Source organism: Pristiophorus japonicus, chromosome 1, assembly GCF_044704955.1.
Source record: "Pristiophorus japonicus isolate sPriJap1 chromosome 1, sPriJap1.hap1, whole genome shotgun sequence".
NCBI classification, from domain to species: Eukaryota; Metazoa; Chordata; class Chondrichthyes; family Pristiophoridae; genus Pristiophorus; species Pristiophorus japonicus.
The window spans coordinates 167,078,172-167,096,238 of NC_091977.1; the positions used below are offsets into that span (position 1 = coordinate 167,078,172).

Consider the following 18,067-nt stretch of genomic DNA (forward strand, 5'->3'; position numbering starts at 1 on the left):
GTCGTGTGACATTATCTCATGCCATTGTTGCTAACCTGTAACATGACATTACCCCACAGCACCACCGAAAGGCCCAATTCCAATGACATTTTGTTACTCACCTGCCTCCTGATTGTAATATACAATAAATGGATAAAATAATATGGACATTCCACAGTACCTGACAAGTTGGAAAGCATTATGAATCAGATTTGCTCGGTCCTTCTGACTCAGAAGTGTGTGGTTCTGATCTAGCAGATTAATCAGAGCATCCCATCCAGCAGTCTTGTAATGTACAATATAATATCCATTCATGTCCACGTTAAATTTTACCCATTGAGCTTCGTTATCTAGCTCAATATGATCTGGTTAAAGCAATATTGAGTTAATGAAATGAATTAGTAAACAGAAATGCTCACAGACGAGAGATCAAATGATGAATGAACAAACATGGGCCCCAATATTGACAGGGGCGGGTTGCGTAGGCAGAGGGCGAAGTTTTGGACTCCACAGTGTGCAACATTTTTCTTTGACAGGATTCCCACCCAGAAGTCAGCCTGATTTACAGGCATGGCTTCCAGTTGGGCGGGGAGGATTCCAGAGCAGCCCACAGCTGCAGCTGCAAGTAGAGAGACTGCAGCTGCTACTGGGAGAGTTGGGGTGGGGGTTTGATCCCCTACCACGGGGGATCCAAGAGAAGGTGGTCAGCTGGAGGTGCCGGGAAGCATTCCTGGCCACAGGCACTTACCTTCTCCCCAAAGCTGTCCTCACCTCCCTTGAGCTGTCGGGTTTCCCAAGGCCTGGGAAACCCGGCTGGCTGGGGTTAAACCAGCCAGCTTCATTAAAATATTTAAATTGACAACCTGCCTCCTGAGAGTGTGTTGGCTGCCCACCCCCTGTCCCGCCTTTGTTAAAAGAAGTGGGCGGTTTGGGGTCAGGTTTGAGATTTTAAAAAATACGAACATCTGATCTTACCCGAACCAACCCACCCTTTTTTGGGGGGGTTAAAATTCATCCCATGGCCCTTGGGATGTTAGTGTTCTTTACAGACAATGGATTCATTTTGGAGTGCAGTCACTGTTATGTAGGTAAACACAGCAGCCAACTTACTCATAAGCAAAGTCTGAGAAACAGCAATAAATAATGACAAGATAATCCATTTTCAGGTGGCATTGGTTGAGGGGCCCCAGGAGAATGCCAAGCTCTTCTTCAAATAGTGCCATGTATCAAATACTGTCAGTAATATTTTACATGCACCTAAACAGGCAGGCCCTCAATTTAACATCTCAAATTAAGGTGGCAACTCCGACAATGCAGCACTTCCTTGCTTAAGTGTCAGTCAGGTTATGTTTAAGGCACTTGAGCTACAACTTTCTATATCAGAAACTGAGCCAAGCTACCAAATGTACAGTAATCTGAGAACAAGACATTTCAGTAGGAACAGACATCATTTTGTTTTCAAATTTAAGTGATAAATTTAGCTAACATGCAATTGAGGGTGAAGAAATTTTTAAATTAATTTCACATTGACATAGATTTCATAAAATATCATTGTTTTAGAATTTTAAAGACTGGATATGTTTGAGTTGGTGCTATTCTGTTCATAACCAGCAACATATAACATTCTCACCTGATTTTGTTCTCAGTAGGTGTCTACTAATAGTTTTAGAACTGCTTGTGATGTAAGTTAGTGGAACGTGCCATAGGTAGCTGCAAAAGATGGTGAAAAAAGGTCTTTGATTCTCAAAACTTTGCAGGGATTGCATTTAAAGCTTTCCCATCTCCAACAAATAAAAGATTTAATCAAAACCAAAAAGAAAATGAATAAGGACACAACTGAAACACAAGTACCCAGATTGTAGTGAGGCCCATGTTGGGTCATCTGGGAGAACTCCCTTAAGGAAGCGCTCTTGATGTAGCCTGACTGAACTCCCATTATGCTCAATAATTATCACCGGTATTCCCTGCTGAAGTGTCCATGTGTTCATAATCTCCTTGATGTCCAGATGTTCCCCTGCATAGCGGTACTGAGGAATAGAAAGGCACAGATGGCAGTTTAATATGCGGCTTCTTTTGTAATGTTATTTTTCTTCTTACACTTGTTTTTAAAAGAGTTAAGACAAAGTGCAAATATACAATGCACAAGCAATCAAAATTTACTGTTCACCTGATGGTTGTGCCTATGAATTGTATGCTATTTGGTTGCAGATGGCTTGGTTAAGATGGCTCTCAACAATGAAGGTACAATTCAGGGAGATGCATTACATTTACAGAACTAGTTTTTACTTCTATTATGCTCCTAATTGTCTGATTATCTACTGCAATCCAAAGTAGCCACAGGTTCAGCTTCCTAAATGCAGAAAGATGAGTGGAGGCTGACAACTCCTATGGGAGACAGCCAGAGAGGGGGAATGCAGAAAATCGAACAAAAAATATCAAAATTAGAGATACTTACAATTTAAGCAGTTTCATATGGGCTCAATTTCCCCCAGTGATTTGCGCCATTTTTTTTGGAGTAGGCTGCTTTTTTTGGCCTAAGTTTAAAAATCCACAGTTTCCCCAATCAATTTGCACCAGCGTAACTCAGTTAGTTATGATTTTTTTTTTAGCTAAGTTTTTTTTTCAGCCAAAGGGGTACGTAACCTGCCACCCGCACCAATTCTGGCCAGCTGAGAGTTACTCCAGTTCTGATTAGGCCAGCGTATGTGACCTCTGCAGAAAAACCTTCCGGAGAGTTAAAGAAATCGGCGCAAGTAAGTGCAGCAGATGCCCGGACAGCAGCAGCAGGAAAGGTAAGAGAGAGGGGGAAGAGAGAGAGAGGTGGGGGGGTGCAAGGGGGTGTGGGGGGAGAGAGGGGGTAAGGGGGTGTGGGGGGAGAGAGGGGGTAAGGGGTTGTGGGGTAGCCTTACGGGTGTAGTTAGGTGCAGGGACTGGGAGGGAGGCCATTCGGCCTGGGATAGGGGTGGGGTAGCGGCCCTTCGGCCTGGGCCAGGAGTGGGGAGCGGGACCGGTAAGGCAATGAAGGCTAGGGTTGGGCGGGTGATTGGACCAGCAAGCCCTTTGGCCAGGGATAGTGGCAAGGGAGCGGCAAGGTACTCGGGGCTGCGAGGGGGAACTGGACCTGGACCGGCACAAGCAAGGAGCTCAGGGCGGACTAGGGAAGCAGACCGGCAAGCCTTTCGGCCAGGACTAGGGGCGGGGAGCGGGACCAGTTTTAATAATTGGAGGTAAGTTGCTGCAATATATTTTAATGTGTTTTTAAGTTGATGCAGTATGTTTTAATGTGTTGGGAGCTGGCTGTACGTTTCACTTTGCAGCCTCAGCTCGCATTGTGTCCCTAGTTATCGTGGCAACCCAATCTTTTTGGTGCAGTTCAAGGCTCCACCCCCAAAACTAAAGGACAGGTTAGGCCACGCCAACATGATGAAATCCAACGGGGAAACTTAGAACATTTTTTTTGGCGTACTTGGGAACCCCAAAAACGGGCGTAACTCTTCAAGTACACCAAAAAAAAGTTTTGGGGAAAATTGAGCCCAAAATCTTTTCTTTAGAAAGATGCAATCCTTTAGACCTCAACATATCTTTTTTTAAATTACTACCTCGGTAAATTCCTGTTATAATGCATCACACGGGTTTTTCTAATTTCTCATTATTATTTAGATGAATTCCCAGTTTCAACTGCTGAATTTCAATGAATTGTAAGGTAGCTGTGGGATCCCATTGGATTGCGTAGGAACTTCAGGTACTTATGGTATCTGTAAGATTTTGCAAGTTGAGTATATGTGGGTGTCAGTGGATTTATATAGAATTCAATAAAGACAAAATGAACCAAATCTTACAGCATTTTTAGCAGCTTGTGAAGCGCTGTAGCAGAATCCACCGGAGGTAAAGTCTTCCTTGGTGCAAGTCTATTGAGGGTTCAAAATAAAGTGTGTTTTTCCATTGCCTTAACAATCTTATTCTGTCACAGCACAGAGTTTAAAAAACAAATTCAGTCACAGAAAATGCACAGCTTTGATACCCAATAGCCTCTGAACATATGTCATATTTGTAACAGGTAACTCAAGCCATTCAATTCAAATATAAACTTCCTGTGGGGTTTATTTAAATATATGTTTGATTGGCAGCTCTATTTGAGTCTAACAGATACATACATAAATTTCCTTTGTTTTGACCAAATTTTGAAAGTACAGGTATATCTCAACCTGTCTTTTTCCAATTGAGTCACACATAATCTCCCATCACTGTATTTTGGTTTATTGGTTATATCATGTGCCCTGCACAATTTTCCTCGACTTCAGTTTAGGCTATAAAATGCCTAAACATAAGTTTAATAGGGTGTTTATTCTAACTCCTTCTGAAGTCAAGGAAGATGATGAGAGGGCATGTGATATCACCAGTAAATCAAAATATAGTGAAGAAAGCAAAGAGATACAGATTGGCCAGAGAGTCTCCATGAAAGGTTAGCAGTGAGCCACCATACAGGTTAATATTCAGGTTCAGTTCACTCTGAAGCTTAGCACAGCAAATATGACTCTTATTTTCTGTCATTCTCAAGGTGGGTAATGAAGCCTGTAATTACTGCAAATCTATAATGTCTCATTGCTACTGTTCCCTTATCCATTTGCTGTTTAATAAATCTGTTCAGTTTATAGCTAAATCCATGGTTTAGTGGCGTGTTTATTTTACTCCCTTCCAAAGTCAAGGAAGATCACATGATGGTATATGATATACCCAATACCTGAGATACAATGATGAGGGCTGTTTGTTCAACCTCTGGGCTCACTACAATACCCTGAATGTTGGGCATCTAAAAGATATCTTATGATTTGAAGGGAACAAAGGCTCTTCTGCAAGATGAACATGATGTGAGATACTGAACCTGAGACAAATAACTGGAATGAAACCCCAAAGCTAGACAATATTATTGAAAAAGAATTCAAACTTTACAGAAAAGTGGTAACAGGCACAAGTGATAACCAACAACAACAACTTATATTTATATAGCACCTTTAACATAGCGAAACGTCCCAAGGCGCTTCACAGGAGTATTATGAGATAAAACAATTTGACACCGAGCCGCGGACATAGAAACATAGAAAATAGGTGCAGGAGTAGGCCATTCGGCCCTGCGAGCCTGCACCACCATTCAATATGATCATGGCTGACCATGCAACTTCAGTACCCCATTCCTGATTTCTCTCCATGCCCCTTGATTCCTTTAGCTGTCAGGGCCACATCGAACTCCCTTTTGAATATATTTAGTGAACTGGCCTCAACAACTTTACGTGGTAGAGAATTCCACACGCTCACAACTCTCTGAGTGAAGAAGTTTCTCCTCATCTCGGTCCTAAATGGCTTACCCCTTATCCTTAGACTGTGACCCCTGGTTCTGGACTTCCCCAACATTGGGAACATTCTTCCTGCATCTAACCTATCCAGTCCCGTCAGAATTTTATATGTTTCTATGAGATCCCCTCTCATCCTTCTGAACTCCAGTGAAACAGGCCCAATCGATCCAGTCTCTCCTCACATTCCACAGGTTCATAATTCTCTGAGTGAAGAAGTTTCTGCTCATCTCGATCCTAAATGGCCTACCCCTTATCCTTAGACCGTGACCCCTGGTTCCGGACCCCCACCCCCAACATTAGGAACATTCTTCCCGCATCCAACCCGTCCAATCCTGTCAGAATTTTATATGTTTCCACGAGATCCCCTCTCATTCTTCCAAACTCCAGTGAATACAAACCTAGTTGATCCAATCTTTCTTCATATGTCAGTCCTGCCATCCCGGGAATCAGTCTGGTGAACCTTCGCTGCACTCCCTCAATAGCAAGAACATCCCTCCCCAGACCAGGAGACCAAAACTGCAAACACCCAAGGCGCGGCCCCACCAAGGCCCTGTACAACCGCAGCAAGACCTCCCTGCTCCCACACTCAACTTCTCTCACTATGAAGGCCACTGCCTGCTGTACCTGCATGCCAACTTTCAATGACTGATGTACCATGACACCCAGGTCTCGTTGCACCTCCCCTTTTCCTAATCTGTCACCATTCAGATAATAGTCTGCCTTCCCGTTCTTGCCAACGAAGTGGACAACCCCACACCTATCCACATTATACTGCACCCGCCATGCACTCGCCCACTCAGCCAATCCATCCAAGTCACCCTGCAGCCTCCCAGTGACCTCCTCACAGCTCACACTGCCACCCAGCCTAGCGTCATCCGCAAACCTGGAGATACAACATTCAATTCCTTCGTCCAAATCACCAATGTATACCGCAAATAGCTGGGATCCCAGCACTGAACCCTGTAGCACCCCACCAGTCACTGCCCACCATTCCAAGAAGGACCCATTTATTCCTACTCCCTGCCTGCCAACCAGTTCCCTATCCACGCCAATACACCGCCCCCAATACCATGTGCTTTAATTCTGCACACTAATCTCTCGTGTGGGACCCTGTCAAAAGTCCCCTGAAAGTCCAAATGCACCACACACACTGGCTCTCCCCCGTCCACCCCATTAGCCACATCCTCAAAAAACTCCAGAAGACCTGTCAAGCATAATTTCCCCCCCCACAAATCCATGCCGACCTGGACCAATCCCATCACTGCTTTCCAAATGCGTTGCTATCACATCTCCAATAATTGATTCCAACATTCTCCCCACTACTGACGCAGGCCAACCAGTCCACAATTCCCTGCTCTCCCTCCCTCCCCCCCAAAAAAGTTGGGCCTCACTAGGTACCCTCCAATCCATAGGAACTGATCCAGAGTCCATAGAATGTTGGAAAATGACCATCAAGGCATCCACTATTTCCAGGGCCACCTCCTCAAGTACTCTGGGATGCAAACCACCAGGCCCCGGGGACCTATCGGTCCTCAATCCCATCAACTCCCCCAAACAATTTCCTAAGTAATAAGGATTTTCTCCAGTTCCTCCTTCTCACTGGACCCCCGTCCCCGATCATTTTCAGGAGGCTATCCGTGTCTCCCTTAGTGATTTGTTCAATTGGTCTGCCACCTCACTGTTCCCCATCATGAATTCACCTGATTCTGACTGCAAGGGATGTAGAAATTAGCGCAGGTGACCAAAAGCTTAGTTAAAGAGGAAGGTTTTAATGGGCGTCTTGAAGGAGGAAATGTAGAGAGGCAGTGGGGTTTTGGCAGGGAGTTCCAGAGCTTGGGGCCTAGGCAAAAGAAGGAACGGCCACCAATGGTTGAGTGATTACAATCAGGGATGCTCAACAGGGCAGAATTAGAGGAGCGCAGACATCTCAGGGGCGGGGGGGGGGAGGGGGGGGGTGGCGTGCTGGGGGAGATTACAGAGATAGGGAGGGGCGAGGCCATGGAGGGATTTGAAAATGAGGATGAGAATTTTGAGATCGAGGTGTTGTTTAACCGGAAGCCAATGTAGGTCAGCGAGTACACGGGTGCTAGATGAGCGGGACTTGGTACGATTTAGGACATGGGCAACTGAATTTTGGATCACCTCTAGTTTACATAGGTAGAATGTGGGAGGCCAGCCAGGAGTGCGTTGTAATAGTCAAGTCTAGAGGTAACAACAGGGTTTCAGCAGTGGATCAGCTGAGGCAAAGGCAGAACCAGATGACAATGGGGTGTTGCTATAATACCAGAATGCATTGCTACGCTAGTTTTTGAATTAATTGAAGAAATTATACAAATTAGTTTAACCTTTATTTTTTCAAAAAGAATGGAAATGTTCACATTTAACGATAAATTAATTTACTTGAAATAAGTTAAAACAATTAATATTTCTTAGAATGATTTCATTGTTTTAAACAAGTGCTGAATTGTTACTGAAATACACAATCCAACTTTCAATAGAGGAAACTCTTACATTGGCTATACTGTTCCATAGGTCTTCATTCTTGGCATTCTTGTAGCTGTATTTTCGTAGGTAATGAACTAAGCCACTTTGGAAAACCTCTTCTGTCAGAAAATTTCTCAACATGTGCAGAATGCAAGCTCCCTACATTTAACAAGCAAAATGTGAGTTACATATAATGTCTGTATTTAAAGAATTGTGCACAGAAAAAAACAAAATTGGGAGCAACAATTAGTCACGCTGGGGATTAACCTTCAAGTTTATTTAATCCAGCTTTGAATGTTAAAAGTCGAGACTTTGGGCTGGATTTTCAGCTTTTCGGGTTTTTTGGCGAAAACGGTAGCGATACATGAAACTTACCGTTTTCGCTGCGTTACTTCTTTAGGCCGACCTTTTGGCCTTTCCGGATCGGTAAGGGAGGCGTCGCACAAGTATTCGCGACGCAAAATGTGAGTTTCGGCAACTTTAGTCTGGGGCCGGGAGCGCTGCGAGAGAGGCCTTGGGGGGGTGGGAGGGGGGACGGAGGATTTCAAACAACATTCCAAAAACCCTTAACTATCTAATCGCTACAAAAAATTCAAAACGTTAAAACTTAACTTATACCGCTGCTGGCAGGGCTGCACTGACAGGTTTGACCTGTCGCTATTCTGGGCGCGGCTTACGGGTCGAGAGAGTGCCGAAAGTTGGTCGCAAATGCAATCCACATCATTGCACATTGGCGCACCTCTCCCCGATGGTACTTGGAAGCGCCACCACAAACAAGTACCCAAGGATCCTGCCCGGGCTTTGCGACCGGGTTTTCGCCATGGAGGGACAAATTGCGGTGAAAACCTGGTTGCAAAGCTCTCGAAAATCCGGCCCTAGATTTCCATTACATCTCTAAGAATAGGTCTATTTCCCTCTCCCACCAAACAAATTGCTAAAGGTTTGGCATGCACTTATTAGTAGCCTGCCAGAGATTAGGATCTACCTATTAAACAATCAGAGCAGAAACATGCCCTCCATCTGGTCTGCAAGATCAAACACTAATGTATTTAAGCTTATACTTGGGAAAGGTTGGGAAAGAAGGTGAAAATTAGATGGGTAAAGAAAGCTGTAAAGTGCCTTGAAATAAATCTTCAACACATTTGAAAGAGGCGTTGAAGATGTGTGGGTGGGCACCTCCTGGCGTAAATATCAGGATTCATCCATCTGAAGCCGCCACTGTTGACCCCAAAACTCGGGAGATTAGGGGCAGGTCCTTTGTTTATAAATGGTGGATGCCCCTGCAACATTTAGGGGTAGGGCGCATCTAGGGTGCTCACCTTGCCCAAGAGGCTCGAAAATCATCTGAAAGTTGTTATTACTGATAGTGGGGTCCCCCGGAAATAATATACATCAGGGGGGAAATTATTTTATTTTAAAATCTCTCTCTTCAGGGGTCCAGGCTTGGATCATGATCGGGACTGACTTGAATGGCCTGCATGTCTGCTTTCACTTGGCATACCGGATGTCAATCCTGCCTCAACTGGTTGAGCAGCTGGGGCCATGGGTGGTCCAACATTTGGAGTCCCTGCCCTCGGCCTTGCTCCCTCTTACTACACTGGCTTTTTAAGTGAGACAGAGGTTGCATCCTTTACAATGCTAGATCCCAGAGATAAGGCGGGAGGGTGCAGGAAGTGATACGGATGTTTGGCTTCCGCGCAGTTTAAGAATGAAAGTTGAGAAAAGTTAAGCATTTCATCCAAAAGATGTGCATCATAACTATTAGTTTAATAGCTTAAGTCTCTGGGCAAAGAGAAGGTGCAGTATATTACAAAGAATTATGATTTAGCAAGGTTAAGTTTACAGTCTGTATTCATGTACTACTGAGAAGTTCCAGTTTGAAAGCTAACCCTCTTTGATATGAACAGACAATATGCAAGCTGTTGCAGCAAGTTATCTGTTGTTAGTTGAAATGTTAGTTAAGCTAGGAAGAGATGACAACTGAAAAAACGACAGAGACCACGGACAATGACTTTCCATAGGCATCCCCCAGAGGTGCAGCCTGAGTACCCCAGAGGAAAGCAAACCATACATGGCAAAAGCAGACAACCCATTCCAAAAAGAGAACGCAACCTTCTTATGCTCATATCAAAAGAGCCTTAATACTGGAACTTACTAGTGATACATGAATACAGATTGTAAACCATACTGTAATCTCGAACAGTGAAGATAACTTTCTTTATACGAAGGAAAATTTAGCTATTGTAGCAATATTGAGATACACCCAAATTGCATTTGAGCCTTTGTTTAGTTAGGTTCTTCTGATTGATGGTAAATATCCAAACATTTTACCATAATCCTAATTACTTAACCTTGAATTAATTGTGTTATTATAAATGTTGTTGAATCAAGTAATGTTAAATTATATAACGTTGTGTACAACTTCATCTCTGAGGCAGTGGGTAGTAGGAGTGAACTGCAGCACTCTGTGTTGTACTGTGGTCCTGCGGTGATAGATTTGGCTTGGTTGGCAATCAATATAACTAGGACTTGAGTGTGTGGGACAAAGGTGATCTAATTTAGGCATCTTTTAAACCTTAGACATAAATGGTACAACGCTTCCAATCTACTAATGTGTTCATGTTGGGATGGGGATGGGGAGATTCATTTGATACACTTAACGAATGTAGACTACTTATTGGAATTTTTGATACAATATTGCGAGAGATTTAGTGTCCATCGATTCAACAAATGTTTGTGAGGATATTAGCTTGACAAGCAGCAATAATTAAGGATCTCACCAAAGGCTAGCAATAAGCCAGCTTCATGTTTCAAAGTCTGTGTCATTAGACAACACACTCCTAGTAACTACCCTAAGTACCTTGTCATAAGAGACGGTATCGAACATTTCCTTTATCTGAATTGGATTTTCTGCCGATGTGGATATGGGACGTGATGAATTCATTGAGTCTCTTCCAATTGCTCCAAAACATGTGCTCAAAAAATAATCATCCTGTAAAGATCCAATGTTAAAAGAATTAAACAGAGTCAGATGTCCTGCAATAAATTGACCAATCGTGAGAAAGGTTTACTCACAACTTGCAGCTCTGGATAGGTGGCATCGACAGAGATAAACTCCATGTACCTGGCAAAGCCTTCATTCAGCCAGATGTCATTCCACCACTCCATTGTCACCAAGTTACCAAACCACTAATAAAAAATGTAAGATATTCATTAAGGTTCCAATCAGCATTCTGAAAAAAAAAGTGGTCAATTTTAATTTGATAATTATTGAAATGATGTACTGAAAATCTCAACTGGCCAGATGGATATTAGTTAATATTTCCAAGGCTGTGCTTCTAATGTGAAATGTGAAACACGAAGGTTCTTAAAAGGACTACATACCCATTTTTCTAGTAATGGTTCTGGTGTAGTAAGATACAGATTCTAAACACCGAAGATCCCAAACAATCTCCGCGCTCCTGCTCCATATCCGAAGACCCTGATCGCTCCTCGACCCCCTGTTCCAAACCCTGAACATCCCGATCACTCCACGACCCCCACCTATCCAAACTGTTCTCCAAACCCCCTGATCCAAACAATGAAGATCCCGATTGCCCGACGACGGCCCACCGCACCCCGCCCCCCCCACCACCCCCCACGATCCAAACCCCAAAAGACCCCTCTCGCTCCTGGCTGCTTTCCTGCAATACAGGCAGACAGCCTGTCAATCAGGCTGGCTGTGGGCGGGAAAAAATGTAAAAGAAATCCTGTCATTAAATTCAGCAGGACCGGTGGGAAACCCTTACTTCCAGATATCCTGTCCGCAATCCTTTCACCTTGTTCTCTTCCCGCCTTGGAGTTATTATCGGGGCCTTAGTTTCTGATTTGGTCTTTTGTGTTACATGGTATTTGTTGTAACATGTTTATCTCAAATTAATATTAACAATGGGTGCAATGTTACAGATGTTAATTCAACTTGTACAAGCACAAGCATTTCATGACTTTTATAAAATATGGCTCCGCAAGTTTATTCAGTGAGTAACCTAGCCATATAGAGCAGATGAGCCCACGATTCAACATCTAATCAGTGATGAATTATCTGGTAATAGCAGTGCTCCAAGTAGCTTCAGCACCTTGGGTTAATGACATTTGTAACATGACCCCAATTTTCACAAATACCTACATGAGTGGTAAAGCAGTTCTACAAGGAAAGTGCTTTTGGGAAACTGGGAATTCCTTCCTCTATTACAACAGACACAATGTTAAATTGCACGAGAGTGATCTACAAGCTTGGAATATTCAGACCGCACAGATAGCATTTTCAATAACTATAAGGTGGTGATGGATGTACACTATTTATCTGAAACCTGTTGAGTCTTTTTACAAGTAGTTCCCTTGGAACATTTTGGACAACCTTTAATACCAAAACTGCAACAAAAACCTGAACAGATACGGAAAGAACCTGTGATCTGGATCAATAGGATTTTGAGTGAAACTGTTATTGATGTTGATCAACATACAATACAAATTTATAATGGAGCTGTAATTGCATAATAGACAATGGCCTTTGTCAACTATTGTGTATTAGATACTGTATCTGGTGGAATTATGAAGCTCTCTAGCACGCAATAAATTCATAAAGTTGGGTACAGGCCTTATTTGATGCACATTACATGAGACAGACAATACCTGATGAGCTAGTTCATGACCTATCACCATGGTAATCCACAGTTTATCTGATGCTGAGGAAGTTTTAGGATGATAGAGTAGAGATGTCTCCCTGTAAGTTGTTAAACCCCAGTTCTCCATGGCTCCTGACTGAAAATCAGGGATCGCAACTAGATCTAAAAATAGAACATTTCTCATTGTATTATTTCTAACACTCTATTTCATTTACATTTTGTATTAGTAACAAGTACAATTCTCTCAATATCACAATTTAAGATCTTAAAGAGAAACGGTATACAACAAATTGCAGTTATTTTGGCACTTTTAATATAGCAAAATGTTCCCTGGCACTTTAAAAGAAAGGAAGAACTTACATTTATACAGCGACTTTCACGATCTCAGGACGCCCAAAGCGCTTTACAGCCAATGAAGTACTTTGGAAGTGTATTCACTGAAGGGATCGGATACTGACCAGGAATCCCCTCCTTCAGTTTCTCCGCCATTGCTCCCTTATCCAATCCCCCCTTCCCATGTCACCCTCTCCTCCCCCCCAATTCCTCTTCCCGTGTCTCCCTCCCATCTGCCTCCTTCCCCCTCTCCTTTCCTGGCTCCAATTCTCTCTCCGCCTTCTAACCTGTTTGACCTGATTGTACAATATTCTTTCCTTCGTATCTATACTGAAGATTTGTGCTTGACTTACCCTGCTTTGGGAGTGGATAGTAGATATTGAAGTAATGTTCATAAAACTCCAATAGTTTCACTGCTGCCTCCAGTGCATAATGTGTTTGATTCCACTTATCTGGAGCAGCATATACAGACACCTGTTGGAATACAAGGTTCACAAATAGAATTCATATGCCTGCATACTCAGGAAACAATTATATGACAGACTGGGGAAGTCTTCAGAACATATTTAGCTTTATTTGAAGAACAATATTCAGAACTTCAGGATTTATGTGTCCGTCTCCAAATCCTAGACTTAACAGATTTCCAAATTCTAGTGTGTATTTTAAATAATTGATCACTAAATACACAAAAAATTACATACACTTCTGTTTGTGATCCCTGGCCTAGAAAGTGGATGCCGCCCGAATCCCGGCACAGCGCATGTGCCTAAAGAGGCCAATGGCAGGACCGCAGGAACTTAACTTTCCGGTGGCAGCCTCTCGAGAACACTGGTTCAGCTGCCAACTCCCGGGTATACTGTCTGCAGCCGTGCTCGGACTGTGGTCAGTCGCGAACAAATTTTGTAAAGGTCGCTTTAAACAGGCGTCAGGCCCTCATTTGCATTATGCCTGTTTTGTGTGTGCGTCCTGGGCACTTATGCATGAGCCTTTACTAATATGGTGGACGGCGCACTTGCAGTGTGGATTGTAAGCGTGTCTGCCACATTGGACTTTTTGGAGCCCATATTATGCCAATTCTATTGGCGATCCAATTACTCCACTAGTTAATGGGCTAGCACCAGGAGAAAAAATGTGAACATATGAGAAAACGGACAGGAAAAATTGGTCAATCAAGCCTATTCCAAACAGTCAAATGAATAATCATGACTCCCAGTGTTCTCTCCCACCAGCAGCATCTGGGAGAGGCAAAATAACAAATTTTAAAAAAACAGGCCAATTCAGGGAACAAAAATCTTGGAAATTCTAGGAAAGACAATCAAAACTGAGTTGAGGAGATCACAGTGACCATGAGTCACGTACCCAACATCCCACTTACCTTTTGTATGCAAAGATATTTAGCCACAGCAAGGCACTCATCCAGTACCTTTTGGAACTGTTTTAGCAAATCCCCACGCACCACACAAGCCAATAGCTTATTCCAAGCGTCGATAACCCTCTGCGTTAAAAAAACCCACCTGACATCTAACTAGATCTATGCTGTGGAAGCGAGGACATTGAATAAATTTAAGACAGAAATAGACAGCTTCTTAAATGATAAGGCGATAAGGGGTTATGGGGAGCGGGCAGGGAAGTGGACCGGAATCCATGATCGTATAAAATGGCGGAGCAGGCTCGAGGGGCCGTATGACCTACTCCCGCTCCTATTTCTTATATTCTTGTGTTCTTATCTGTCAAGCTCCAGTTTGACAGATCAGAAAAGCCGGTTTTCAGCACATGCGCATTGTGGCTTGCAAGAGTGGAGGTGGGGGAGAATGGGAATAGCCGCACTGTCATTTCTAGAAATTCTTCTGGTTAAAAAAGCCCACAGTAGTTTCTGGTAATTGTAGTTCTGGGGATGCCGATAAATAAATGTAATAATGTAATGCAAATGTGCCCACTTGTTTATCACAGGGTGTATGTACCCAGAATTCTTAACGTTCAAAGACCCAACATATTGCATCTTGCTGCTTGTGAGGCAGAGGGGTAATCATTAGAGCTAGGTTTATGGGTAAATTTGTGATTTCATTTGATGTATTTTTTGTGTGCCATGTAAAAAATGTTATTATTAGTAGTTATAGAGGACTGGGGAACTATAATGGTGGCTATATCTTACATAATTTTTGCTGGAATGTGATCCGGAGAAAATTGGGAAGAATGGTTTTGTCATGTTTGTAACCACAATGTAACACCACTGTATTACTGTATACACTCAACCTAGATGCACACCTTGACCACAAGGAGTGAACTTGTGGGAGACACTCCTTACCTGATCACACAGGTATAAAAAGGGAGGTCCCACTCAGGGTCATTGTCTTTGGAGTCCTGTGAATAAAGAGTTACGGTCACAGAGTGACCTAGTACCCAGAATGTGCCTCGTGTGGTTTCATGCTGGAGAGTAAGAACTTTACATTGGCAACGAGAAACGGGAATTCACGACCCATGAGAATGGCCACCGGTAGCACAGAGGAATGGTACTGTGTTGGGGAAGACTGGGACGATTTTGTCGAGAGGCTTCAGCAAAGCTTTGTTACGAAAGAATGGCTGGGGGATGCAGCGGCCGACAAGCGAAGGGCTCATCTTTTGACCAGCTGCGGACCAAAGACTTACGTGCTCATGAAGGACTTGCTAGCACCCGAAAAGCCGGCGGACAAAACCTTTGAAGAACTTTGCAAATTGATCGGGGAGTACCTCAAACCGGCGAGTAGCATACATATGGCCTGACACAGATTCTACACCCACCGACGTCGTGAAGGACAGAGCATACCGGACTTCGTAGCGGACCTCCGGCGTTTGGCCAGCCTCTAAGTTCACAGACGCCTGCAGGGGGAGATGCTAAGGGGCTTCTTTATCGAGGGCATCAGTCATGCGGGAATTTTCCGCAAATTAATTGAGACCAAGGATTTGACCCTGGAAGCGGCGGCATTGCTAGCTCAAACTTTCATGGCGGGGGAGGAAGAGACGAAAATAATATACGTGCGCAATTCTGCCTCTAACGCGGTGATGGATCAGGAAGTCAACATCATCAATGCAACTCAGAGCCCCGCAGGGGCAGTCCGACTCTCCCCAGGCAGCAATAGACTCCAGAGTAGGACCAACAGAGACAATGGCAGGCTGAACGGACATTCACGCCATCATAGTGGACAATGCGGCCCGGGATGGGGCCATTGACACCCGCTAATAGGGTAATTAAGAGCAGTCAAAGGGACAGAAAGCATGGAATGCCTGGCCATAGTCCCTTTGTTCCCAACAATGGAAATTTTAACTCATGCTGGAGGTGTGGGGGAAAACACTCAGCTAGATCTTGCAGATTTCAACAGTTTGTCTGCAGGAACTGCAATCTCAGTGGCCACTTAGCTCGAATGTGCAGGAAGTCTGCAACCAGACTAATATATGAGGCGGATGGACCAGAAGAGGGTTCTTTGAGGCAGGATGACTTTTGGGGCAAATCAATGGACGCCGAGGTTCAGCGGGTCCATGTTGCGAATATTCACAGTTCATACACCAGAACGTCACCAATGATGATGAGGGTTTTATTAAACAGTATCCCTGTACGCATGGAGCTGGACACTGGGGCCAGCCAGTCAATCACTCATGGGTGTTTGGCAATTTGCGAAGCTATGGCCACTTAAAGCCAGTAGACCCAAATTAGCACGGACTTACAGTAAAGAAATCATTCCGGTGCTAGGCAGTGCAATGTTGGCTGTCACACACAATGGATTAGTGAACCGGCTGCCGCTCTGGATTGTCCCGGGCAATGGTCCCGCACTGTTGGGGAGGAGCTGGTTAGCCGAGATGAATTGGAAATGGGGAGATGTTCACGCAATGTCCTTGGTGGAGCGAAATTCTTGCTCACAAGTCCTTCAACGATTCAATTCACAATTCCAACCTGGCGTCGGGACTTTCAAAGGCATTAAAGTAGTGATACACATCACCCCGGACGCCAGGCCAGTGCACCACAAAGCCAGAGCGGTGCCATATGTGATGCGGGAAAAGATCGAGAGCGAACTGTACCGGCTGTTGAGAGAGGGCATCATCTCGCCTGTTGAATTCAGCGACTGGGCGAGCCCCATCATTCCCGTCCTAAAAGCGGATGGCTGACAAGATCTGTGGCGACTACAAGGCCACCATCAATCGGGTGTCCCTACAAGATCAATACCCGCTCCCGAGAGCGGAGGACCTCTTCGCCACGCTGGCAGGTGGCAAGCTGTTCACCAAGTTGGACCTCACTTCAGCCTATATGACCCAGGAACTGGCCAACGAATCCAAACTACTGACCACCATCACCACGCACAAGTGACTGTTCGTTTACAACAGGTGCCCGTTTGGCATTCGATCAGTGGCTGCGATTTTTCAACGAAACATGGAAAGCCTGCTTAAATCCATTCCTGGAACGATCGTATTCCAGGACAACATCCTCATCACAGGTCGAGACACCGAGGAACACCTCCACAACCTAGAGGAGGTGCTACGCCGACTGGACCAGGTAGACTTGCGACTCAAGAAGTTTAAATGTGTGTTCTTAGCTCTTGAGGTTGAATTTCTGGGCAGGAGGTTTGCTGCAGATGGGATTCGGCCCACCGAATCCCAGGTCCTGCAACACATCGGAGTTGCATTCATTCCTGGAATTGTTGAACTATTTCAGGAACTTTCTGCCGAACTTGAGCACGTTGTTGGAGCCGTGACACTTGCTCCTGCGTAAGGATTGCGATTGGATTTGGGGGGGACTGTCAGGAATGGGTTTTTGATCGGATGCTAAACCTACTTTGTTCAAACAAGTTGTTGACCCTTTATGACCCCTGTAAAAAATTGGTTCTGACATGTGATGCATCGTCCTATGGGGTTGGGTGCGTGTTGCAGCAGGGCAATGCTGAGGGTCAACTACAACCTGTGGCTTATGCCTCCAGGTCGCTCTCTCAAGCAGAACGGGGATATGGGATGGTTGAGAAGGAAGCACTCGCATGTGTCTATGGTGTAAAGAAAATGCATCAGTACCTCTTTGGTAGGAAGTTTGAATTAGAGATGGACCACAAGCCATTAACATCCCTGTTGTCAGACAGCAAGGCTATCAATGCCAATGCATCAGCTCGCATACAGCGATGGGCTCTCACGCTGGCTGCTTATGACTACTCCATCCGGCACCGGCCCAGCACTGAAAATTGCGCTGGCGCGCTCAGCAGGCTTCCACTGGCCACCACTGAGGGGGCAGCGGAGAAAAGC

General features: G+C 44.5%; 1 protein-coding gene across 3 annotated transcripts in view; it reads right to left on the minus strand.

Annotated features, from left to right (window-relative positions):
- erap2 (endoplasmic reticulum aminopeptidase 2) overlaps positions 1-18,067 on the minus strand; it is a 95,347-nt gene that overhangs the window by 29,770 nt on the left and 47,510 nt on the right. For all 3 annotated transcript variants that reach the window (XM_070884534.1, XM_070884542.1, XM_070884547.1), the window contains exons 5-13: positions 13,165-13,285; positions 12,486-12,640; positions 10,890-11,003; positions 10,675-10,806; positions 7,842-7,973; positions 3,819-3,887; positions 1,831-2,006; positions 1,610-1,689; positions 161-344 (exon numbers count right to left, since the gene is read on the minus strand). In XM_070884534.1, the coding sequence (XP_070740635.1) occupies positions 161-344; positions 1,610-1,689; positions 1,831-2,006; positions 3,819-3,887; positions 7,842-7,973; positions 10,675-10,806; positions 10,890-11,003; positions 12,486-12,640; positions 13,165-13,285 (1,163 nt within the window). The remainder of the gene's footprint in view (positions 1-160; positions 345-1,609; positions 1,690-1,830; positions 2,007-3,818; positions 3,888-7,841; positions 7,974-10,674; positions 10,807-10,889; positions 11,004-12,485; positions 12,641-13,164; positions 13,286-18,067) is intronic.